Source organism: Callithrix jacchus, chromosome 6, assembly GCF_049354715.1.
Source record: "Callithrix jacchus isolate 240 chromosome 6, calJac240_pri, whole genome shotgun sequence".
In the NCBI taxonomy this organism is placed as follows: domain Eukaryota; kingdom Metazoa; phylum Chordata; class Mammalia; order Primates; family Cebidae; genus Callithrix; species Callithrix jacchus.
The window spans coordinates 130,828,498-130,853,598 of record NC_133507.1 but is presented as its reverse complement, the minus strand read 5'-3'; the positions used below and the strand labels follow the sequence as shown (position 1 = coordinate 130,853,598).

General features: G+C 58.0%; 1 protein-coding gene and 1 pseudogene across 2 annotated transcripts in view; one reads left to right on the top strand and one right to left on the bottom strand.

Annotated features, from left to right (window-relative positions):
* Positions 1–287: 287 nt before the first annotated feature.
* Positions 288–2,136, bottom strand: LOC100392800 (segment polarity protein dishevelled homolog DVL-1 pseudogene; annotated as a pseudogene). The gene has a single exon (XR_013519226.1). The product of XR_013519226.1 is annotated as a segment polarity protein dishevelled homolog DVL-1 pseudogene (transcript).
* Positions 2,137–4,539: 2,403 nt separating this feature from the next.
* The window catches only part of LOC100392436 (myc box-dependent-interacting protein 1-like), a 31,802-nt gene continuing 11,240 nt past the window's right edge, over positions 4,540–25,101 (top strand). The window contains 12 exon segments of the mRNA XM_078375637.1: positions 4,540–4,641; positions 9,749–9,804; positions 10,029–10,066; positions 11,319–11,389; positions 12,041–12,121; positions 17,113–17,167; positions 17,275–17,369; positions 17,828–17,923; positions 18,909–19,016; positions 19,663–19,755; positions 23,744–23,829; positions 24,008–24,083. Of these exon segments, the coding sequence (XP_078231763.1) occupies positions 4,540–4,641; positions 9,749–9,804; positions 10,029–10,066; positions 11,319–11,389; positions 12,041–12,121; positions 17,113–17,167; positions 17,275–17,369; positions 17,828–17,923; positions 18,909–19,016; positions 19,663–19,755; positions 23,744–23,829; positions 24,008–24,083 (957 nt within the window).

The following is a 25,101-nucleotide window of genomic DNA, read 5'->3' as shown; positions in this document are numbered from 1 at the left end:
CCCATCAGGGTCAGAGGGATGGGCCTGTGCACTGCAGGGGTGCACCTCATGGGTCCCTCAGGGGGCCTGTGCACCACTGTGCAGGAGGTGTGGGGGTTAGCCCGGAGCCCAAGGGGGTCTTCCTCGTCCTAGGAGGGGTCACCACCAGACACAAGGGGTTGGGAGGTCCCGGAGGCTCTCACTGAGGAGCAAAGAGGGAACACCCCAACGCGGCTGCTCAGACACAGCTGCTTCCAGGAGCTGGAGCCGCCGGGCTGCCAGGCAGGTGACTGCGATGGTCCAGCTTGCCTCCACTAAGGCTAACCCTCTCGAGCTCTGCATGCACCAGGACCGCCAGCTCCCTGCCCCAGGCAGGACTGTGGGCACGCACACAGATCACATGATGTCCACGAAAAACTCGCAGGGGGTCCCCATGGCCTTTTGGAAGGACTGGCGGCGCCTGTCAATTCTGGGGGGATGGTGGCCAGCTCCCGGACAGGCAGGCCCCCGACCACCATATAGGCCTTGGTCACGGGGTGGGGTGTGGGAAGCCCCGGGGTAGTGGCTGAAGCCTGACTGCGTGGGCTTATTCCTCGGCTGAGCTGGCCAGCTGGACACTCCCGCCACCTGCTGCCCACCCCACTCGGTGCCGTGTGGTCCGATTCGCTGCCGCTGCCCCCAGCTCATGCCACCCGACGCTACGCTCCTTCTCACGGCCCAGTGCCCGGCGGCTGCTCCGGGCAGACCCGCTACTCTTGCTCCCTTCACTCTGCTGTCTCCCAGTGCTGCCGCTGCCATAGCTAAAGCCCGGGTCCTGGTAGGCAGGTGGGAAGCAGGGCGGGAGTCCCAGGTACTGGTAGGGGTAGCCCTGACCCAGGGGCCAGGGGGTGGTGGTCGGGTGGGGCATCGGGGCCAGCGTGTCCCGATCCGAGGCCCCGCTGGAGCCACTGTTGAGGTTCAGGGCCCTGAGATTGCTACACAGGTCCCCGAAGACGTAGTAGCACTGCTAGGAGAAGGTGATCTTCTTGACCGTGTGCCGCAGGAAGCCGTGCTTCAGCAAGCTGCTGGCGTACTTCCAGGCCTCCCAACGCTCCTTGAAGCCCTCCACGTGCGTGTACAGCCAGTCCACCACGTCCGCTCCGATGACGGTGTGGCGATGGTGATCTTGAGGGACATGCGGTCACGAATCTCCAGTCCCGAGTCCGGCAGCTGCATGACCCAGACGTCAGCGCCCATGTCACTCTTCACCGTCAGCGGCGCCTCCTCCAACTGTGGAGCGCCAGGCACGGAGCTGGTTAGTGAGGAGGAGCTTGTGCGCATGACGGTGCTGGAGCAGGGGCTCCTACTGTAGCGGGGCAGGGCTCCTGTCAGTGCCGCCCTGTGGGACAGCCAGGCAGCAGGGTCGAGGGGCCACACCGGGTCAGCCCTTGGGACGGTGAAGTAGTTTCTGGCTGTTGGGTCCCAGCACTTGGCCACGGTAAGACTGATGGGTCCTGTCTGGGACACAATCTCCCGAAGAACCCGCACAGCGTCGTCGTTGCTCATGTTCTCAAAGTTCACATCATTTACCTGCAGCAGCATGTCCCCGGGCTCAATTCGACCATCAGCGGCCACTGTTCCGCCCTTCATTATGGAACCTATGTAAATGCCGCCATCTCCGCGATCGTTGCTCTGCCCCACGATGCTGATGCCAAGGAAGTGGTGTCTCTCAATGTTGAGCGTGACGGTGACGATGTTGAGAGACATGGTGGAGTCCGTAATGCTGCTGAAGGAGGAGGCCCGGTCCGTCTGCCGCAGGCGCTGCTTCCTCCACCGGAGCTTGTGCTTCCGGATGAGCCTGGATGACTTGCTCTGCTCGGTGGAGCTGCTCAGCCAGCTCGTGCTGCCATCCTCATCTGAGTCCACAAAGCTGCTGGACTCGAGCTCGCTGCTCAGGGCAGTGGACGTGCTGTCTGGGGGCAGCCCCACGTCCCGCCGCCGGTCTCCCCTCGGGTACCCATTGGTCCGGGCAGCCTCCTTGTGGTTCCGGCGGCGGGCACGCTCCCCTCGGTGGCTGACCATGGACTCCGTGCCCGTCTCATTGTCCATCCCGCCACGGCTGCTGGCCACATTCGGGTGGAAGGAGGGGGGCCGGGAGTCCCCGATGCCACCTGTCCGCTCAAGAGGCGGAGGCAGGTCTGGCCAAAAGTGTTTTCTTTACCGGTTCGATCTTTGAATCAAAGCAAGATGGAGTGTGAATCTTCTTCAGCAAGCTCCAGACACACAGCCCGCTCCCCGCAGTGTCTGTGTGCCCCAGTTTGGGAGTCAAAAGTTGAGTCTGGGCTTTGGAATTGATCAGACGTGGTGTCCTGGCTGTGCTGCTCCTTAGCTGAGTGACAGCCCTGACCTCCGTTTCTTCATCTATGAAATGGGAACAACAGTTGCCACCTTGGGGTGGCCTAGGGATATCAGCCAATGGGGAGGGGATTCAAGGGCGGTGGGCTGCCCAAGGTGAGCCCTTGGAGGAGAGATTCCCTGGTGGTCATACCTTGTGCTGTGAGCTTTGTGGAACTGAGCCTGAGGGGCATGTGTGGGGCCCTCAGCTGGGCTCATAGGGAAGAAATTTGATGGGGAGGGGTCCCCTCTGGAGTGACAGCTGAGCTGGCAGCATCTACCCTGAGGGAGGGCAGGTTGACAGATGCCTGTTCCCAGAGCTAGCCCCTCCTGCCACCACTTCATATCCAGCCCGAGGGACAAGGAGGCCCTAGGTATGGAGGCACAGAGGAGCCAGGGAAGAGGGCTGAGGCCTGGCTCAGGTCCCCCTTTTGGGGCAGCCCTGAGTGTGAGAGCTGAGGGGGTGGGCCTCACTACCCCAGAGTGCTGGGCCCTTCCTGGCGGGGGTTCGTCTTGCTGCCCTGAGCTAGCTCTTGGTTTCCACGTCTCTGGTTTTCTCTCAGGCTCCTTCCTCATTCCGGGCTCTTCCACGGCCTCCCCTGACCTCCCCCTGTCTCTTGCTTGTCTCTGTGGCTTCTTTGTGTTTCCTGCCACCTTCCTAGTATACCCAGGAACGACTGGAGGGCCATGGACAGGTGGCTGTGCCAGGGAGGGTGTGTGTGAGAGTGTGTGGGCGTCATCTCATACTGGGGGTGCCTGCTGCAGGTGCATGGCTGAGCTGGTGCTGCTGTGTGGAGCCCTGAAGGCTGGGGAGCATTCTTGCCTCCTGGGATGGAGTTCACTTACCTTTAAAGTCACTGTGCCTTTGGCAGGTTGGAAGGCAAAACTGCTAAGGGTGTGGCTAGCTGCTAAGAAGTGTGCTGTGTGTTCTGGGCTTGCTTCCTGGGACTCACTTCCCCAGTGCCCTTGGGCTCCATTCCCTGGCAGGAACCTGGGCCACTTCTCTCCTTTGCTGCCACACCCGGGGCTGCTGTAAGGGGCCCAGCTGCCCATAGCTTTCCCAGGGAGGCTGGGACCCCCATTCTAGCCCCTCTGTCCTTGGCTGCAGGTCTGGGTGCCCTCCCCTCCCAACCTGAGAGTGCAGCAGCAGCTCTGTGGGGGAGAATAAGGCCTAATTCATCACTAGAGAATTAGCTTCTGGGAGAGTGTTAGCTTCTGGGTTAATCACTGCTGCTCTGAAGCTGCCGACACCTCTGTACATGTGACATCACTGGGCTCCGAGGAGGGAGACCGAGTTTCCCAGGGCTGGATGAGACCAGGAAGCTGCCTCTTGTGCAGTCACCAGCCTGGTGCCACCAGTCACTGCCCATAGGCAGTGTGGCCTCTGAAGGAACTGTGAGGGACCAGAGGGCAGCTGCTTGGCCGTGGGTCTGTCTCCCTTCCTACTTCTCAAAGCAGACAGACCTGCATGATGATGTTTGTTTGCTGCCACCACGAAGCCACAGAATCTGGGCTCTGCTGCTTCTTAGCTGCAGAGCCAAATCCCTTAGTGCCTCAGCCTTCCCTTTCTTATCTCTAAAGTAGGGGTAATAATCTGCGGCTCTGAGAATGGTGTAAAGGTGAAATACCTAAGAGCAGTGAGCACGCCTCTTCACTAAAGGAAATCAGGGTTCCTTGGAGACATGGCAGATTCCAGGGCTGGGGCAGGGACAGTGCAGGCTGAGTCCAGAGCATCTGGTAGTGGCAGAAAGTAATGATGCGCTCGCAGATGAGTGGGCACGTGTTCGAAATCTTCCACTGGTTGTACTTGGGATGTTTGAGCATCAAAAAGAATAATGAATGCAGAATGAAGCACTCATGATATCCCCACTGCCCTCCTCGCAAAGGGAAGACTAGGGGAAGCTCATCTTTGTGGAATGCCGGGTCACGTGGAGGAGACTGGGTGACAGTGGGTTCCAGCCAAGATGCGACTGCAGTACTTCTCAGGCTTCACTGCACATACAGTGCACCAGGGGGACCTGTTAAAGGGAACACTCTGGGTCAGCCAGTCTGCAGTGTTTTCTCTCCCCCAGGTTCTCTCTCAGAAGACCGGGATGCAGCTGCCTGCAGACCTCACGCTGAACAGCAAAGAATGATGGATGGTGAGGGCATTGTGCAGAAAGTTCAGCAACTTTTTGCCTTGCCACAATGACAGTGATTGCCCTGCAGATGACTAAGAGAAAAGTGACCTTTCTTTCCAAGAGATCTGGCAAACGTGACTCAGACCCAGCGGTCAAGCTTACCACAGCTGTAATGTGGTCAGAAGGTGCCGGATTCTCACCAGAGCAGCGTTTCACCTGAATGTCATCACAAGGAAACGGATGAATGCGGTGTAGGGGGTGGGGTGGGGGGATTTTCCAAGTGATTGGTTTTCACTCTTAAAAATATACCAATATCAAGAAAGAAGAAAAAAAGGAAGACACTGATTAGTAGGCAGGTGGGGAACGTTCTGGACTAAAGGAAGAAGAGACCTGACCATCAGAAGCGATATGTGAACTACAGTTGGATCCTAGACTGAAAAGCAGATGGCCCGGATGGAAAGTGCACTGGGGGGATACCCGGGGATATCTGAATGTGGACCATGTGTCAGATGGTATTTAAAATATGTATTAAAGGGATCAGGGTGCTCACAGTATCACGGGGATTTCGGAGCACGTTCTTGTTCTTAGGGAATGTGTTGCAGTATTTAGGGGTGAAGCATTCTGGATGAAGGTCATCCCAGTGACCTTCTGCTACTTCCCTTCAGTTGGTTGGGCAAACATTCAAGTGCAGGAACTGTTTGTATAGAAAGAAAAGTGACTGGGCATGGTGGCTCGTACTTGCAATCCCAGCACTTTGGGAGGCTGAGGTGGGAAGATCACTTGAGGGTAGGAGTTCGAGACCAGACTGAGCAACATAGTGAGTCACTGTCTCTACAAAAAATAAAAATATTAGCTAGGCACTGTGGCCTGTAGTCCCAGCTACGTGGGATGCTGAGGTGGGTGGATCATTTAAGCCCAGGAAGTCTAGGCTGCTGTGAGCCGGGATGGCGTCATGTACTCTAGCTTGGGTGACAGAGCAAGAAAGGAGAAAAGCAAAGAAAGCAAATTAACATGGCCACGTGGTAACAGTTGATTGGTGAATCTGGGTGAAGGGTAGATGATAGCCTCTGTAGTATCTTGTCTGCTTTCTTTGAGGTTTATGCTTTGAAAATAAGAAGGGTGGAGGGGCACATGAAGTGTGGCGGTGAGTGGTGGGCTTAGAACCTCTTTTCCTCCCTCTGCTGTCTGGTCGGGGCTGCTGTGGCCTCCTGCATGGCACCTGGATGGTTGGAGGCCACCCAGACCCTCTGTCTGGAAGTGTGGAGCAGGCTTAGGCGACTCCACCTTCGGAGTGGGGATGGGGAGGTGTGAGCAGCAGCCAGGAGAGGGGGTTCTCTGCGTCTGGATGTCTGGGCAGCTTGCATTTGAGAGATGGACTTGGAGAGGGGTTGTGTGCTGGGGGTCTAGGTGACTATGGGGTCTGCAGCACTGTCCTCAGACTGGCCCCCTCTGCTTGTATCCCTTCACCACTGCCACCCCAGCCTGATGCATCAGGCAGCAGGCAGACTCTTGAGGCAGGTGAGGGGAGGCAGAGGGGCCATACCCTTTCCCTGCCTGGGCACCTACCATGGCCTGCCCATACCAACCCTAGTTTCAGTGCAGACTTGTCCTGCAATGTTCCTGGCACCTCTGCTGAGAGGAAGGGGCAAGTCAGGGCTCACTTCTCAGCCCACCCTTCCTGCACAGGCAGCCAGGTGTGTGGAGGAGATGATGTGGAAGGTGAGGGCCTCATGAATTTTTTTGGGTCTCAGTAGCTGGGTAGTGGGTGCCTGGGTGGGGAGATTTGCAGGATGAGGGCCCCCTTCCATGTGTGATGGGTGGGGTTCGGAACTCTGCAACACCCTGAGATGCCTCCAGCCACAACAGGGACAAGGGGATGAGGGGTGTCACCAGCTGGTGGAGGAGCCCCCAGCTTTCTTCCAGGTCCTGGCTGGGACCCGAGTGGCTGGGAATGTGGCCCTTACCCCTCCTGCCTCCAGCTTTCCTCCTGGGTCCCTGGGCTGGTCCTTCTCACGGCTCTGGGAAGTGCTTCTCCCTGCCCTGGGCCAGGCCACTTAGACTGTGGGTGTATGTCCCCCAAGTATAGGGGATCCGCTGCTCTCTGGGGCTGAGGGTGGGATCAGAGACCCTAGGAAGGGCTGCTGGGGCACAGCCTTGAGCCTGAAGACCCACTCCCTCCTGACTTGACCACTTCAACTGATTTGTTTGTGCTCACCTGCCATCTGTCACTCAGAGGTGAGGACACTTCCCTTGTGAGGAGTTGGCCCTGGTGTCTTGAAGTGCATGCACGGTGGCTGGGTGGGTGCTGTAGGTGGTGAGCTGCTCCTGGCTTAAACAAGATGGGCCTGGGTGCCTTTCCTCTCTCTAGGTTTGGTGGCCAGGCACTGACTGTGCCCCATGACTCACGCTGTGGGTCAGGGCCTTGCCTGCCACGTGGCAGCTGTTGGAGGGTGGCAGGACTCCCTGTACTCACAGGGAGAGACTGATGCCAGGGCCTTCTGTCCTATTACTGGGCCGTGACAGAGGCCTTGGTGGAGGGCTGGGAAGGGGCACTCGACCACGGGATGCTCCCACTGAGCCCCTGTGGGCCCTGGTGCCGGAGGCACAGTGCCAACTCAGTGAACCTCCCAGCCTTTCTAGGGAGGAGCTTTGGGCGGGTTTCCTTCCACATCGGGGGCTCAGCGAGGCTGAACCTATGGATGTTTGCAGGAGGAGGTTCTGGAGCTGGCCACAGGGCCACTCCTTCGTCTTTCCTGCCACCTGCCCCCACCTCCCTGCCCTGCCCTGGGATGTCCCCTCTGAGGCACTTCAGCTCCACTCACATGTGGACTTGGGCTGAGGACGTGGTGAGAGCCAATCAGGCTCCCGAGACTGTTGGCTCTGTGGCCGCCTCTGCTCCCTGGGCCTCTGTGTGTCTCGTCCTCTGTCAAGTTATCAAAGGCTCCCCTTTGTTTATCACAGAGTGAGCATGCATGGTAAGTGTGTGATGAGTATGAGTGGAGCTGATTGTCTCAGGCGTCCTCCCCCTGATAACCCTGGACAGAGTGCAAATCCTGGTCTGCGCCACAAGGCCCTCCTCCTCACCGACTCCTGCTCATCCGTAAAAACCCAGCACAATTGTCCTGCCCAGCATTCCTGAGTCACTGCTGAGCCATCCCCTCCTGGACACCTGGAGTCTGCTGTGTCCCTCCGTGGTCTGCCTGTGAGCTCGGCATAGGGGAGGTCCCACTAACCAAGTGTGGAACGGATGGAGTGGGAAACCTGTGTCCCAAGGCTCAGGGCCTTGTCCCAGCTCCTGTTCTGGGGCAGGGGGTGCCCAGCTTGTTTTTCCCTGTGGTAGCCACACCAGGAGCTTTTTGAGAATGGGGACCCCAGGCCACGCGCCTGCGTTCCCTCATCGATGAAATGAGGGTAGGTGCAGTGAGGATGGCGTGTGGCCAAGGCCAGCCTCACCTATCAGTCTAACCTGGGCCTCCGCCATGCTGTGGTCTTGTCGTTCCTCCCATAACCAGGGTGGAGGCACTGGAGAGCTGAGAGCTTCAGCAGCCTGAGGTCCGGCAGAGTGGGGTGGCTGGCTCAGCCTCACTCTTCCATGCTGCCACGCCCTCCACCCCTCAGGGCCGAGGGCTTTGTGTACATTACCCTTCCATTTTGCCTGGGAGGAGCCTGAGACTGAGAGGCAGGTGTTTAGTTTAAGGTCACGTCTCTGCCGCCAAAGCCCACAGTTCAGATGAGCAGCAGCCAGCAAGAATATCTTGCATGTCTGTCCTGTGTTTAGCCCTGTGTGGGTGGGACACAGATGACTGGGACACTGTCCCCAACCTCAAGCTTTCATTCAGGCTGAGGATACGAGGCATGCAGGCATGCCACACAGCAGTGAGGAAAGGTCTCAGGCTCTAAGTGGTACAGAGTGTTTGAGGGAAGGAGAGATCAGGGACAGTTCACAGTGATGTCACCTGAGCGAGGTTTTGAAGGATGCATAGGAGTTTGCCATGTGCACATAATGTGTGTGCATCTGTCACTTCCATCAAGCATCTTGGGATGCCATCAACCTGGACCTGGTGTGAGGGCTGGTGGTGTCAGTCAGGCCCATCCGCCAACTGTGTGAAGGTTGCTCTGTACATCACCCTCTATACATTACCCTCTGCACATTACCTTCTGCACATCGCCCTCTGCACATTATCCTCTGAAGGCCTTTAGGGATTGGCCATTTCTTGAATACCGTGGTCCAGGTTCTGCTATGCACTTTATAGATGTGATCTTGGTAATCCTTGAGGAGGGTGCTGATGCTCACTTCATTTTGTAGACTGAGGCTCAGAGTGTAGGTGTCCCTTTTCCCAAGGGTCTTCTCACTGCTGGATGGAGTCTCACCTGGGCTGGCCTCTCATCCTCAAGGCTGGAAGATCTCCCTGTGGGCTCCAGCTGTCTGTGCAGAGCACGCGGCAGTGTTTGTGAACTTGTCGGGGTCCGGCACGTCTGCCGGGGGACTACCGACCTGCGGGAGTCCCCGAGACCGCCAACGTAGATGTCTCGTTCAACCTGAGAGAGAGAGTGCGCGGAAAAGAAAGAATATAGAAAAGTAGAGTCTGGAGGGCTGCATGAAGATTATGGCCAAAACGCAGCAAATTTATTTTTGTGGGTTACAGCTTTTATACCTTTTGTCTTGTTTACATTTACCTTATCTCAGCAGAAAGAAACAAAGGGGAAGACAGAAAGGAAACAGAAACTCCATAAAATAGATATCCGGGGCTTGTGATATCCTGCTCAGGAAGCAGTTTAAGGGGGCTAGTGGTAGTAGTTTACATTTCATTGATTTTACATTCCAAAGATACAATGGCGCCCTTAAGGTGGCTGGTTAAACCTGTTTTTCATCAGGAGCTAAAACAAAGGCTTGGCTCCAGGGAAAATATGGGCAGAGGTCTCTGCTCCTCTTAGACATTTCAATTGCAGCAAGTTTATTGCTTACACAGAGACTGAAGGGGGACATGGAAGCAGACAGCACAATGTCCTCATTAACTGCAGGCCTTTGCTTTGCATTCTGTTGTTGCTTTTAGTGAGTCAGCTTACGGCCCTGTCTCACTCGACAGCCCTCGAGGTGAGGAAATGCAGTACAGGTCCCGCAGCCAAACTGAGGCAAGTCATGAGCCCTTGGCGCGAACACCACATGAACTGGGTCGAGTGTGCGTCTGTCTCTGCATACCTCGAGAGCCCTGATGGCCAGTGTGGGTGGGATAGACTGGGGACCTTTTGCTGGCTGACTGTGTCTGTCTTCCCAGGAAGAAGGAGAGCAGGGCATGGAAGTGGCCTCCTCCCCGGTGCTCCTGCCTTGGGGGTTGGCCAGTCCCTGACCTGTTTCTGAGAGCTTCTGGGTCTCTCTGGTGACCCTGGTATACTTCTGGGAGTTTCTTTTCCATCTGGTGGTCTGTTCCTCTCTTTGGAGGTGGTGGGGCTATGGGTGGGCACCTCGGCAGAGGGGCTGAGTTGCCTACCCAAGCTCCGTGTAGAGCTGGGCAAGGTACCTCCCCAACTCAACTCACTTTCTGGGGGTCCTTTCAGCCACCTGGATGTGGCTGCCAGGGGCAGCAATGGGGAGTGTGAGTTTTGCAGTGTCCACTTTCTTGTTCATGTGGGTTTTGTTTTGTTTTTTTCTCTCATCCCAGCGTCAGCCCTTGGCATCCAGCTGCCCGTGCCTGATGGGCTGTGTCCTGACCATTGTAGCGCAGCATTGTCAGTGCTGCCTTCCAGTGCCCACCTGCCCCCTGCTTGCCACTCACCTTCCTGCACAATTCTCTGTGACCTCCAGTCACTTTGAGCAATTCAAAACTCCGCAGTCAAATGCTCCCTCTTTCTGGTCTCCTTACCTTTGTTGTAGCCCCTCCCCTCTGTCTGAGCTGTCACCCCCTCCAGGAAGTCTTCCCTGACTGCCCAGTTTAGATGGGATCTCCACCCCAGGGTCCCACAGCCCTAAGTGTTCCCCCATGTCATGATAGAGACCCACATGTGATTCCTCTCTGCTGCACCAGCCAAGGTGCTCAAGGCTGGGCATAGAGCACTTGCTTGGTGGGAGATGGCCAAGAGCAGCTGGCCTTGCCAAGGCTCCTGGGCCGGGTGGGGGAAGTGCAGGCAGGGCAGCACAGGCCCTGCAAGGTGGGAAGGGGCCCGGCTCTGTCCTGGAACCAGGCATTCCTCAGTCCAGGACCCTGGTCTGGGCCCTGGGCAGGCAAAGCTGACGTTCTTGCAGCGTGGCCTGGCTCCGGGTCTTGGAAGGGAGGGTGTGTCTGTGGGCCTGCTGGCCTCCCCCTTGCTCACGGGGCTCCCCACTGCTCCTGGGCCCACCTTTTCTCCCTTCACTTTCCACTCCCACCCCCTACTCCATTTCCTTTTCATTCTTGTGGGGTCTTGGTCAGTGCCTGGGAGAGGCCTCTGCTAAGCCGTCAGTGTTGGCCCTTTTTCTGCCCTGATGGAGGTGCCTCCCGAGCTGTGGGTGTGTCACTGCTCTTCCCCTCCGCTCTCCAGCAACCCCTGCCCCCTCTCCGCACTCCTCATCCCTTTTCTGTGCCCTGGCTCTTTGTTTTTTCTTCTCCTGCTCTTTCTTACCCTGCCCACTCATCCCCCCTTCCCTCTGTATTTTGCCTCCCTGCCTCCTCCTCTCTGTCCCTCATGGGGAGCTCTGGGGTTGGGAGAGCAGGCCCAGTGAGGGAAGTCTGGGAGGGCATGGTGGCCAGCATATGCTCTCAGGGTCCTGAGCTGGCGCCTTCCTTCCCTAGAGCTTTCTCCATCCTGGTGTGGCTCCCCTTCTCGGCCCTTGCCCACCCATCCCCACTCCCCCTCCCTCTCCCGACACAGCTGAAGGAGGAGGACAGCTGCAACTCACCAGGGGGCTGCCTCTGAGACTCTTGGTTGCCAGCAGACTGGCTGTGAGCCCATGTGTGTGCCCTTGTGTGCCTTGTGTGTGTGTGTGCACGTGTGTGTGCAGGACAGAGCAGAGTGCCTGGGGCAGGTCACATCTAAAAACCCCAGCAGGTCAGAAGCGGACTCCGAGTGTCCCTGGAAGCCCCCAGCCACCCCTTGCTGCCCTCCTTGTTCCAAGATGGCTCCTGCTGGTTCAGGGCCTGCTCTGCTGATGCATGTGGCATTCATGGGTCTTGGGCCCAGGGAATGGAGTCATTTGGGGAAGGGGGGCTGCCCCTGCTTGGCCCCACTTCTGCTTGGCTCACTTTACAGCTGCCAGGGTGGGGGCGGAGCACCCAGGGGTGTAGTGTGAGATCAGCAAGGAGGATGCCTGATCCTTCCTGCTGTCTTTGAAGCCTCCCTCCTCCTGGCTGTGGTCACTATGGCGAGCCTGGCCTAAGCTCCACTTTTGGCTGATTGTTGAGCCCTGGGTAGAGGGTGGGGAGGCCTGAAGACCGGGTGGATCCAGCCATGCCCTGGGGCACTGCAGCCCTGTGAGGGCACCCTGAGCTGGGTGATGTTGGCTAGAGGCTTCCCGGAGCCTGGTCTCTGGTGTTGGTGACGGAACACTCTCCTTTCCCAGGTAACACTCTCCCCTTCTCTCCTGGCCTCGGCAGGTTCTCCAGAAGCTGGGGAAGGCAGATGTGACCAAGGATGAGCAGTTTGAGCAGTGCGTCCAGAACTTCAACAAGCAGCTGGTGAGTGTGGGTGGCCCCTGGCCTTAGGGAGTTTGTGAAAATTCAGCTGCCAGCTGGAAAATGGCATGAACTGAATTTGTGGAATACGAGAGCTTGGAGGATAGAAATCAGTCTGGGCTGATAAGATCATGGAAGACTTCCTGGAGAAGGCCGCACAGGCTATGCATGTTGGGAAAGAGGAGGGTGGGGTATGTATTCTTTAGGTCCTTGGTAAGAGACATAGAAAGGGTAGCTGGGGGAGAGGGAGGGTGGGATAGGAGCAGGCAATAGACTGTGGTCAGACTCGGGGAAACTTTTTGTGTCAGGGGCAAGTTGTAGCTATAGAAGCTTCTTGCCAGGAGAGTGGCAACTGCAGCTGTTAGCGTGGGGGCGGAGCAGGCTGGATTTGATTTAGGCATCTGCTGAGCATGGTGAGTGCCTGGCTCTGTGGCAGACTCAAGGCTGGGCCAATCGGAGACGGCTGTGGACACCTCTCAACAGCTGTGTAAGGCCATCTACTCACAGTTCCCCTTTTGTAGATGAAGCAGCTGAGGTGGAGAAGTTGGATAATTTGCCCAAGGCCATCTAGCTCTGGAAGTGGATTCAGATCCATACTTGCCTAGCTCCAAAGCCTGGAAGGGACTTCCAGGACATCCTTACCAAGGGCCATTATAGGCCGGGGGCCAGTGACAGAAGGGGGTGGTCACACTGGCACTCTGGGGAAGTGGTTAGATATAGAGAGGGCTTTCCTGCTGAAGGGCTCAGAATACCTGCCCTGGGCCGCCCCTGAAGCTTCCCCTGGAAATCTGCTAAGTCCGTAGCCACTGCTGCAGCTGTGTGAGGACAGATGACTCTGGCAATTCCCCCTCCTTGGGGAGGGCTGAAGTATCTAGGAGGGGGAGCTGCACCACGGCTCTCTGGATTTTGCAGGCCAGCCCCGGGGAGTGACAGGTGGGGAGGGAGGCCAGAGAAGGAGGCCAAGAGGAATGGGACCGGGCATGGGGTGTGAGGTCAGGGTCTAAGCTCAGATAGTGAGAGGGTGGGGTGAGCCCCTTGGCTCTAGGGGACCAGGCCTTTCTATACTCTTTGTCCATGTCTGAGGCCTTGGAAAGCACTGAAGGCGCCCACCAAAGCCTCTGTAGCTGGCATGGAACCTGGGGAAGGGGCCTCCTTTGGAGAACCCTGACTGCTCACTGGTCAGGTTCTGAGAGCAGCTGGTGAGGGCCAGGGAGCAGCTGGGAGGGCTGGGAGCATTCTGGGAGATGGCTGGGAGCATTCTGGGAGGGATAGGATGCAGCTGGGAGAGCTGGGAGCATTCCGGTAAGAGACCTAGAACAGCTGGGAGGGCCAGGAGCATTCTGGGAGAGGACCAGGAGCATGAGGAAGAGGCCCCAGGGTCAAACCAGCCTTGGCTTGCCAGAGGGGTGCACCCTGATGGGCTTCACCGGACAGGGATTGGGGAGCCACTTTGGCTGCTTGTCCTCTAGGCCAGTTATGGGAGGAGTTTCAAGGCCCAGGTAGGTGCGATGACAGGGAAGATCTACTGCCTCTGTATATAGGAACTTCCCAGGGCCCCTTGGGCCTCAGTTTCCTCATCTGCAAAATATAGGCTTAAACAAGAAACCTGGTCTTAGGTTCCGATTCTGTCTCTGGGAAACCCCGGGGCGTGTCCCTACTCAGCTGGCTTCATCGGGTTATCGGTTGCTCCGAAGGCTCTTTAAGGAGTCGCTGTGGCCATGGGCCAGGAACTGCTGTGTGTTTGACAGACATCTTTGCAGTCCTTGAAATGGATGCTGATATTCTCTTCACTTTGCAGATGAGGCACTTGAGGTTCAGAGAGGTTAAGCACATCTTCCAGGGCTACACAGCTGGTGTGGGTGTTGGGGATTGAAATGCAGGCTCTGTGGCCTTTGGCTCACTCTCGAGTTGCCTCTCTGGAGCTGATCCCTTGTCCTGAGGGCAGCTGGCTAGGCTGGGGGACAGGTTAGGGGTGGAGGTAGTGGGGGTTCCTTAGAACAGACTGAGCTTTGGCAGACGGTGAGGGAAGCACAGGTCTGGGAGCTGAGGTTCCTTGTGGCCTGGCCCCAGGGCTGAAACCGCAGTGTTGCTGTGCCCACTGTCCCTCAGAGTCACCCTCTTGGTCCCTACTCTGGGCAAGCAGTCACTCACTGCTCCTTGGACAGAGGGGCTGGGCAGAGAGGCCAGGGCTAAAGATAGCCAGTCCTGAGTGCTGCCAGGTGGCTGCCAGGCTGTTGCTGTGGAGTGGTCCCGAGCTGGGCCTCTGTCTGCTCTCAGGCTCGGGTTTGGTGGGGTGGCTGGCTTTTTAGGGGCCATGGATGGTAGTTGGGGTGTCAGTTTTAAAGTCTTGTTCAAGGCTGGGGCCAAGGCAGCCAGTTCTGGATTTGATTGGTGTGTGGGAGTGGCAGGATGTGGGGCTGGATGTGGGTCTGGGAGGGAATGGGGTGAGGGTCACTTATATCAAGGGAGTGGATTTAGGAGGCTGCAGTGGGCTTGGGGGCCCTGGAGAAGGTGAGAGAGAATGGGATGTGGGAAGCCTGGAGGCTGAGCTTTTTCCTGCCTCTTTATCTGTGAGCCCCACACCTAGTGGGCTTAGCGCTAGGAGGGACAAGGATGGCAGGTGATTTAGTCTTTGAAGACGCGAACCTCTCACTCCTTTTTATGTGTGTGGGGGTCCCTAGGAGAGGGTGTAGGTCACCTTGCTGTCACCTGCTCTCACAAGGACCCAGGTGCACAGCCCCTCCTGGGCCCACCTGCTGCTGGTCACAGTGGTGGCCCTGCCTTCTGCCCTTGCTCTACGAGCCCATGAGGGCCCCTTGCCCTTCCCCAGAATACTGCACACCCAGCACAGGCCCTTCTGGAAGCCATCTTGGTTTCTCAGGGAAGCCTGGCTTTTCTTCCTAGGGGCCGCCTGTAGCCCTCCAGGCCCCAGGGCTGTCATTGCTATGTGTCTGTCACTGAGTTGGGACAGGTCTGATGCCTTATTGTCCTCAGGGCCCACCCAAGGTTTTGCTCAAAGTGGGTGTCCCTGGCTATTGAGTCACTTACGGCATTGATGGGCAGGGGGCGAGAGTCAGAGCTGGAGCTAAAAGGGTTCCCTGTGGGAGGTGTGTCCCTGCCCCCTACACCCACTGGGAACATGGGGACTTGGGTGCTCAGGCCACCTGTGGGGACTGATATCCAGGAGATGCAGCAGGGTGGTGGGGATGCTGGCTGAGCCCAGCCGCACTGGAGCTGCCCCTGTCCCTTCCTGACTTCCCCAGGTCCTGTATCTGGGACATGGTCTGAGGTGGGCAATGGCTCCTGAATCTTACCTTCCCCCAGCTGGACTCTGTGAACTCTGGGACCTCCAGAGAATTGTTTCTCAGATCCCTTTTTAGGGGCTGAGGGAGCTCATGGGCTCCCCCCAGCCTCTGTGTGCCTGGGCCAGTTGCTGACCCTCTGTCCGCTTCTGTGCTGTTGGGTGGGGCAGGGGTGTCAAGATGACTGCATGGAAGGTGCTGACTGCCAGGGCACCAGGGCAGGAAGAGCGGCCCTGGCTGCGGACAGGGAGAGGCCTGGAGTGGGGAGACAGAAGTGGGTTTGAGGGTGTCGTGATGGGGGTGAGCCTGTGGAGGTGGCCGGGTCCCTGCTGGCCTTTGCCTGGAGATTGACCTGAATGGATGGGGCCACCTTCCAGCTCTTGTGCAGGCATGAAGCTGGCCAGGCTGGAGCTCTGTAGGCGTGCTGGGTCTCCTAGGACCGGGCCAACTGTCCCTCCTCCGGGGCAGGAGGCATCCAGAACATGGATGTCTCTGAGGCTTGAGCTGGTGGCAGGCAGGAGAGGCCAGGAGGGTGCCCTTCCCTTTGAAAGTCAGCCTCAGCCACCGCCGCTCTCCCAAGTCCCCTCTCTGCTTTGCATTCCTGTCCTTAGCATGAGGCACATCTCCTGAGCCTGCCTTCAAGGCTCCGGGGCCTGGCCCTGCTTACTGGGTCTGCGAAGTGCCAGGCAGGGATCATTTACCTTCCACTGCAAGATGAGGAGACTGAGGTTCAGAGAGGCTCACTAGCTTGTTTAGGGCTGAGTGGCTACTAGGGGACAGCTGGGTCTGCGTGGCCTCAAAGCCTATGTGTGGTCCACTCTTTGCACATGCTTTTGGAAACTTCCGCATTTCACTGAGCATGGTCTCAGACTTCAGTGCTGGCCTTGCTTATTGTTCACCCCTCCTGGAACCTGGAGTTCTTCACTCAGCTTTCCTGGCTCTGGTTTTGATGGCCAAGAGGGACCTGAGGCCTGTCCCATGCTTCTAGCTTCTCTGCTGGTCCTGCTGTCCCAGGAGGCCCCTGGAGACCACTCTCCCAGCTCAGGGAGCTTCACCACCCAGCCTGCTGCCCTCTCAGCCTTTTCCCTCTACAACCCGTGTCCCTAGTGTCAGCTGGGCCAGTGTCCTTAGAGTCCTGGCCATGACCCCCGCATTCTGCACCTCTGCTCTCATGCCACCTCTTCTGCAGGTCTTCTGTCCCTGTAAAGGCTCAGACTGGGCCCCCTTTCCCTAGTACGAGGCAGTGGGAGCTCTCTGTCCTTGGGCACCTCCTGAGCTTGTGGCGCAGGGGGCCTGGCAGTCACCACACTTGCCTTGGCCATACTCCTGTGCTCAGTCACTTGTCTGCAGGTGTCTGAGTGCAGTTCTGTGAGTGATGGTCCTGCTGCTCACAGGTGCTGTATGTCATTCAGCCGTACCCACAACCTGTCATCCTGGAGGTGGTCCTTGTCTTCCTGCCTTCCTTCCCAGGCTGAGTGGCATCTGGAAGAGGGCAGGTGCCAGCAAACACAGCAAATGTCCCTGTGGACTCAGGGCTCCTGAGGCAGGGGTGACAACTACAGCTGCTGTCCTGTTGGGAAGTCAGCTGATCAGTGGCTGCTGTCAGGAGAGCAGCCTGGTTGGTTCATTCATGTGAGGGTGGCAGGAAGGAGGGGTCAGGGACTGGGTGGGCCACCAGTCTTCTCTTTGCAGACTGAACGCACCCAGCTGCAGAAGGATCTCCGGACCTACCTGGCTTCCGTCAAAGGTAGGAGGCAGGCAGGGCGCACCCATGGGGAGCTGGTGGGTGCTGAGCTGGGACTGTGGGCGAGGGCTGTCAGTGGGAGGTCTGCACCTTTCCTTCCTGCCCCACAGCCATGCATGAGGCCTCCAAGAAGCTGAACGAGTGTCTGCAGGAGGTGTATGAGACCGACTGGCCTGGCAGGGATGAGGCCAACAAGATCGCAGAGGTGAGCGTGGGACCGGCGGCCCTGGCCCTTCCCGGAGGGAGCTCTGGCCTCAGCTCCTGTCCCACTGGGCCAGGCTCTCTGGGACAAGCCGCTATGGTTCTTGGGAGTTCATGTGCTGTGTGCCCTGGGGCAAGGTGCTCTCCCTCTCTGAGGGCTCTTCTCCTGACACGCCCTCACACCAAGGTGGGTCAGATGGTGGGTGGAGGTCGTTTTTATTTGTGTGTTATGGCTCAGGACTCAAAGCCTCCCTGGCTGACCCCAGTCCTCAGCGTATCTGATCCTCACAGTCACCACTAGGGCAGGAAATGTTGCCCCCATCTTACAGATGGGGAAACTGAGGCTCTGAGAAGCCACTGAGCTGTGAAGAGATGGAGCTGGGACTGGTCCTTGGGAGGTGAGCGCTGGGGCGAGGGTGGCCCAGCACCCTGATGGCACTGTCGTGTTCTTGCCCGTCTCAGAACAATGAGGTGCTGTGGATGGATTACCACCAGAAGCTGGTGGACCAGGCGCTGCTCACCATGGACACGTACCTGGGCCAGTTCCTTGACATCAAGGTGAAAGGCCCCCTTGCAGATCTGCCCACTTGCAGGTCCCTCGCTTCCCGGAGGGACTTGGAGAGAGGACAGGGCCCAGGGCGTGCGGCTCAGGCCAGGAGGAGGCCGCCCTGGAGGCAGGAGGCCCCTGACCTAGTATTTTATCCTCCAGAGTTGCTTCCTCTATTGCCAGTCTGCCGCCCCCATTCCCCAGACCTGGGTCTTCCTGTCCCTTTGGGTCTCAGGGCTGTGGGAGGAGGTCCCATGGTGCGCACGTGCACGCGCGCGTGTGTGTGTGTGTCTCTGTGTGTGTGTGTGTGTGTTGCGTAGTGGCTGGCTGTGTGATTGTGGAAGGTGTAGAAAGCAGAGCAGGGCTGAGGGATGTGTGTGCCTGCAGGTCTCCTGTGTTTACACCCCGTGTACTTGGAAGGGTATGTGTGCATGTAACCCGTTGTCTGGGTCTGCATGTGTAGGTGTCTTTGTGTGGTTGTGTGCATTCACAGCCTGCTGTCTCTGCCGGGCCTGGGTGGGTGCTAGGAGCCGGCAGTGTCTCTGGTCTCCACCAAGGTGAGTGATCTCCCGGTGACGTGCACTTGGAGCCGAGGCTGATCAGTGGGTTGATGAGATCTCCTTGGTGGGTGGGATGGGGTGTCATGCTCAGGCTGGCCTCAGGGCCCCCAGTGCAGTTGCCTCAAGCTCCTCGAGTCTGATGTTGGTAGCTCTGGAGATGAGAAGCCAGGGGTCAGGCTGAGGAAGAGACTTAGCTGACACGTCACCAGCTGGTGGACGTGGACACATGGGCTCATGTGCAAGAAAATGTTTCACACAGTGGGGCTGGACTGCTGGGAGGGGTGGGCTCTCTGCCACCAGAAGGGTTCCAGCAACCAGGGCTCAAGGGCTTCTGTGTAGCCGGGGTCTCCTGCTCGCCCTGAGGGTCCATCCAGGGTCTCTGGAGTCTCAAGAGGGATGCCAGACCCCACTCAGCACCCTCCTCCATCTGCCCCAGTCATGCATCGCCAAGCGGGGGCGCAAGCTGGTGGACTACTACAGTGCCCGGCACCACTACGAGTCTCTGCAAACTGCCAAAAAGAAGGAGGAAGCCAAAATCGCCAAGGTAGGGGCTGGAGGCGGTTTGGGGTGGCATCTGCAGGGGGCTGAGAAAGGCAGGTGTCCAAGACCCAGGGGTGGAGCCTTCCTCCTGCCTGGGCCCAGGTGGCTGAGCTGGGGGTTGGGGACAGTGCTGGGCCCAGGCCGGTGAGTGAGAGGCTTCTGTGGGTACCTGGGTGGGGCTCACTGTAGGCCCATTCCTGGCTTCCCAGCTCCGATCCAGGCCACCCGCCAGCCTGAGAGTGGGCCTCGGGTCTCCCTGGAACGGTGCCGCCCTGCCTGGTGAGCTGGGTGGAATTCCATCACAAGATCTCAGGTGACTCGTCCCTGGCTGGAGGGAGCTGGGGCATGCAGGGCTGGCCCCACTTATCCTGTGGCGTGGGGCTGGCGCAGCCGCTCCTCCAGGCAGGGCCCTGCTTGCCAGGTCCCCTGTGCTGCTAACCACGCCCACCTTTTGCCTCCGCAGTTGGAGTTCACCCCCTCTCTTGGCCTCCTCGGGCTCCCCCTGATTCTCTGGGCCTCAAAGGCCCATATCTGCTTGGGGCGGCCCCTGCGTGTGGGGCGTGTGGACGTGCGTTTAATCTGTGTCTCTGTTTCTCTCTCCCCACCTCCCTGGTCTCTCCACCCTCCTTTGCCTTGACCTCCCCACCCAGCCTGTTTCGCTGCTTGAGAAAGCCGACCCCTAGTGGTGCCAAGGCAAACTGCAGGCTCATCTCGAAGCTCAAACTAACCTGCTCCGAAATCAGGTGACTCTGGCTTCTAACCTTGCACTTGCCGGTGCCTTCCGGTCTCTGGTCCTGTCCTCTCGCCCTGCGCCACCGGGATGCAGGGCTGGTGTCTGAGCCTGGCAGGCCGGGCAGGGTGTTTTCAAAGGCCTCCGCTGGGAGAGCTCCTGCTTCAGAGGAGAACTGAAGTCAAATGGAGGGGTCAGAGAACCAGCTGAGGGGCTCCGTGTGACCTGGGTGGGGGCATAGGTGTGCCCGCTCTGCAGCTGCATCTTTGGTCATTCCTGGAGACTCCTCTGAAATCCTAGGTGCTCCAGGAATGCCTTTGAACCATCTGCCCTCTGTGAGGGCTCCTTTGGGGAGGGAGGCGACGTCATCAGGCCCCTGTGCTGCCATGCCTGTCTCCTTCAAGCCTCATGACAACTCTGAGATCATCTTGAATTTAGGGAGCAGACAAAGCTTCCCAGAGAGGCACATCACAGCCTGGGGCCTGAGCCAGTTAGGGGAAAGTTGGGGCTCTACTGACTCAAGCCTCTGCATCATTTCCCTGGGACGTGTGGCCCCCATGGTGACTCTGGAGGAGTTACTGGGAGGACCCTCCAGTCTGGCTGGGATGCTAAGACCTGGAGGGGAAGCATGGGCACTGGAGGGTCGGCCTTTGGGGATTCATGGAGGGCAAGTGACCAACACCACAGTGTTCCTGGGGGGTTTCCTGGAGGAGGCTGTTTGTACAAAACTCCTGGGCCGTCTCACCATCTTGGCCATAAATGCTATGGTCTTATCAGCCCCCCCCAAATGGGTCATGGTGTGGCCAGGGACCACTGGATGCAGTGTCCTGTGAGAGGAGGGTCACGTGGTTTTCTTTCCAGTGAAACTGAGGCACATTTTGGGTCAGCGTAGTCATAGCCTGGATGAGGCCCTCACACTTCTTCATATTCCCAAGGGGCCGGTGATAGGGGGCCTGGCCCAGAAGGTTGGGTTTCTCTCTGGGCAGCTGCCTTATTTTTTCCGAGCTGCCTCTTGATTTCATCATTTTCATTGAGTGCCTGCGATGTGGAGAGCTCTGGGTGGGTTTGGCATTGCTTGCTGTCCAATTTCGTTTTCAATTTTATTTTTTTGGAGTCTTGCTCTGTTCCCCAGGCTGGAGTACAGTGGAGCAATCATGACTCACTGCAGTCTCGACCTCCCCAACTCAAGCGATCCTCCTGCCTCAGCCTCCCAAATAGCGGGACCACAAGCATGCATCACCATGCCTGGTTAATCTTTAATATTTTGTAGAGGTTGTGTCTCATTATGTTGCCCAGGCTGGTCTTGAACTCCTGGGCCCAAGTGATCCACCTGCCTCTGCCTCTCAAAATGCTGGGATTACAAGCGTGAGCCACTGCTCCTGGCCTGCCTGTCCAATTTCTCACCTGATGTGCTGCCTGATTTCTTTTAGGCCAAAGCTGACTTTGGAGGCACTGAGTGTTGACAGCCTCATCCTGAGGTCAGGGTGCCCTTGGAGAGCCAGGGGCTGGGGGTGATGCCTAGGGGCCTCTGATAGGCCCGAGACTTCATCTGACTCTGGAGGTGGAGGAGGAACCCAGGGCTGGACTTGGCGTGCCCCGCCAGTCAGTTCAGCACTTGGGCTGGAGGAGGAAAATGACTATTGACCGAGGACCGGGGTTTCTGAATCATTTTCCCTGAAGCAGGTGAAATATTTTCTTTGGTTGGGAGAATCCCTTAGGAGGCTATGGGGCCTGCCCTCTGCTTTTGGACTCCTGGGATGGGTGTGGCTGGGATTCCCTGCCCCACCCCCACCCTGGGTAAGGCATGTGATCACATCTTTGGGTGCTGGGCTGTAGATGTTTCCCATTTTGGCCAAACTGGCTGTCCCATTTGGGTGCCACCTTTATTTAAGCACATCCTCCTTGTCCCCACCCCACCATACCTGGCTGGAGGCTGGAGAGCCTTTGGAGAGAACTGTCTGCAGCTGGCTGGCAGTGGGGGTGCCCTGCTTGGGGACTTGACTTTGAGGAGACAGTGCATCCTCTCCAGGCTGCGCCTGGGGGGCTGGCCAGCTCCATGCGGCCCCTGGGCTATTTCTCACCTGCTCTCCACACCTGCCCTGGCCTCCTGAACGCTGTCCTCGAGAGCCCGGGCTCATGTGACTCTGCCCTCCCCCACTGTTAGCTTCAGTGGAGCTGTGGGGGTGGCACATCCTCCTCACGGCAGACAGCCCTCACCTCACTCCCTGCCCCTTCCACATGCTTCCGAAGGAGCCAGAACATGAGGAATGTCACCCAAAGGGAATACAAGACACGGGTCCTGACTTCAGGAGCTCTCACATGGAACTGTCCCCACTCTTGTTCTCTGCAGTGTCAGGCTGCATGAGCACGGCTGGGTGCAGAGGTGTCCCCTAGACAAGCTGTGGTGCTGTCTTCACTGCTGTCCCCACCATTGCCATCTGGGGGGTTGGGGTGGTGGCTGTGTCTTCATGGAGAGCAGGTCCTAGTGGGTACGGTGGGGGGGTATCCAGGCAGGTTCTTGTGGAATATGGGACTTTAGGCCCACTCCTGGTGGCGGGGGCAGGGGCATGAGTGATGGTGCTCATCTCATAACAGAACCCCTAGGAGTCACTCATTTTACGGGCTCTATACAACCATGGTTGGCAGCCCCCCTGCCAGGTACTGGGATGCCCAGAGGAGTAGGGCAGGGATGGCCCAACCACAGCCTGGAGAGGGAAGAGAGGCAGTATTCTCCACCGGCCCTGGTGTGGGGTGCCCAGGGCCCCAGATCTGATCCATTCTAAGAGAGGCGTGCCCCTTTATTCTGCTTTTAAATTTTTATTAGACTCTAAAAAGTCAGGCAAGGAGCCCACGCCCACTCTAGCGAGTAGCTGGACGTAGCTGTTGACAGAAGCCGTCGTGGCCCCTCCTCCAGTCCCACCCCAAGTCACTGGGGACAGGGGCTGACCTGGGCTAGTCCTGGTGCCTGAGGCTGGATGGGACAGCTGGCTGGGCTTGGGGAAGTTGTGTGCTTTGTGGATAAGTGGCCCTCCAGCCATCTGGCCGCCTTTGCCAGAAGGCGTCTCATCCTGAGCCCCAGCCCCGGCCGGAGAACGTGAGGCTGCCATGGGAAGTTTCCCTAGGTGGGGCCCAACACGTTCCTAGGCTGTGACTCAGACCCTGAATCCGGCAGCGCCCTCCCAGAGTGAGCCAGCAGAGCCCCTTCCACCAGGCGGGGTCTGTGACTCACCGGCCACCTGCAGTCCCTTCCCCAGCACTCCGTGGCCCTGCGATGGGGTCTGAGCGCCACCGCCTGGTGGATATGAGCAGCCTGGAGGGCACAGGGCCTGCCCTAGGGACTGTGTGGGCCAGGAGTGAGACCAGGCACCATCCAGACCGTCCCCCCCCCCCCGCCGGCCTCCTCCTCCTCGCTGACCTGCACCCTCCTCTAGGGTCCTCCTGCCATTCCTAGAGGTGCCAGAGGAGCTGCCTCTGGTCTCCCTCTGGTGGGGACAGGTCACAGGAGAGAGAGGGCTTTGTGGAAGGGCCGTCCCTGTGAGGTGAAGTGAAGGCTGGTGGCTGAGGCTGCCAGGAGCTGGCCCTCAGAAACAGGGGGAAAGTCCTCAGGGTCAGGGGTGAAGTGGGGCGGAGGGAAGGCGGCGACAGATGCTGCCCTGAGAACCAGAAGTCAGCAGCAGGGCTGGCACCCAGCCTGAGGGGTTCATGTGGAAGTGGCGGGGTCCCCACTTGGCTGGGTCTGGGGTCTCCCTCTGCGCATGCCCTGTGTCCAGCTTGCCAAGCCCCCATCTTGTCCGTTTTGTTGAGCCCTACTCACCACTCACTGCCCTCCGGGCCGCCTGGGCCTTTCTTTGGCAAAGGCTGCTCGGTCCTCCCTTTCCTTGATTGTCCTGAGGGTCCTGGTTGGCCAGGAGGGGTGGGCAGGAGGTGGGTGGACTGGCCATGGGGCTGGGCTGGCTGGAATGGATGCCCAGCAGAGGGGAATGACACGTGCTGACCCCCAGGCCGAGGAGGAGCTCATCAAAGCCCAGAATGTGTTTGAGGAGATGAATGTGGATCTGCAGGAGGAGCTGCCGTCCCTGTGGAACAGGTGAGGCCCGGTGCGGTGTCCACTCCACATACTGCGGTGCCCACGTGCTGCGGTGCCCATGCCCTCTCAGGTTTGTGTCTCTGATGAGCATGTGTACTCACTCATGGGTGGGCGTGTTTCTGAGTTGCTGCCCTCACCTGCCTGTTCACCCAGCCCCCATCCTTCCGCCCTCCTGTAGCCTCGTAGGTTTCTATGTCAACACATTCCAGAGCATTGCAGGCCTGGAGGAGAACTTCCATAAGGAGATGAGCAAGGTAGGCCCTCAGGACCCCTCTGAGGTGCCGCACTCCACCCTGGCCAAGGGTTGAGTCAGCGGCGTGGGAGGGGCGGCCTGAGCTCCCCCTTCCCCACCAGCTTCAGCACACACCCAAGGCCACAGTGCTTCCTCCAGGCCCTGTGGAATACACCTTTCAGGAGTGCCAGGCCCAGGAGGGCAGGAGGGCAGGAGGGCAGGAGGGTGTGCGGGGGAGGCTGTGAGTGGGTCTGGGTCCCTGCCTGGGCAGGACCGCCTGAGGATGTAGACCAGGCCCTTTCAAACCGTGAAGGTGTTCTCTAGCAACCTTGGCCTGAGGAGTGCCGTGTTAAGCAATGGCGACGGTTTCCCAGCTTGTAGGAACAAATAAGTTACTATCATTTGCTCAGTTCTAATTTTTTGCCCATGTTTCTGACACATTTAAATAGGCCTGTTTCATCTGCCTGAATCTGCTGTGCGACCGGGTCTGGTCTGATTGCGGACCTCTGTTACGTTATTTTCATTTTAACCTATCTGGCAGCTAAAAAGCAAAGCTGTTGAACTTTGAAGTTTGAGAGACCCAGGGCTGGCACCGCCCCCCACCCCCCGCCCCCCACCCCCCGCCCCCCAGTGGTGGGTCTCACGGTGATGGTGGTTTCCAGGCCCAGGGTCGGAGGAGGAAAAGCAGTTCAGGGCCTCTCCTGACTCACCCCCGAGTGTGGTTTCTTGCCTTTTAGGCTTTCTCTTTCTCTTCTTACCTTTTCCCCTTTCCCTTCGAAGATTTGAGACAACTTAATGAAAAGTTTAAAAAATAGAGAGAGAGGTATTTTAGAGAAGGAACATTTATATAAAATTAGTCTGCAAAAATATATGCCACAGGGCATAGTTGTTTATAAATTAGGATGAAAATTCAGCTCTGAGCTACCTAGTGGCCAAATCAAAGAGAGGAATATTCTCAGTAATGAGCACATGTGCCAGGAATGAACCTCTTCTCACACCTGTGCTCTCAGTGAAATATCTGGCAGATGTCGTGTGGTCTG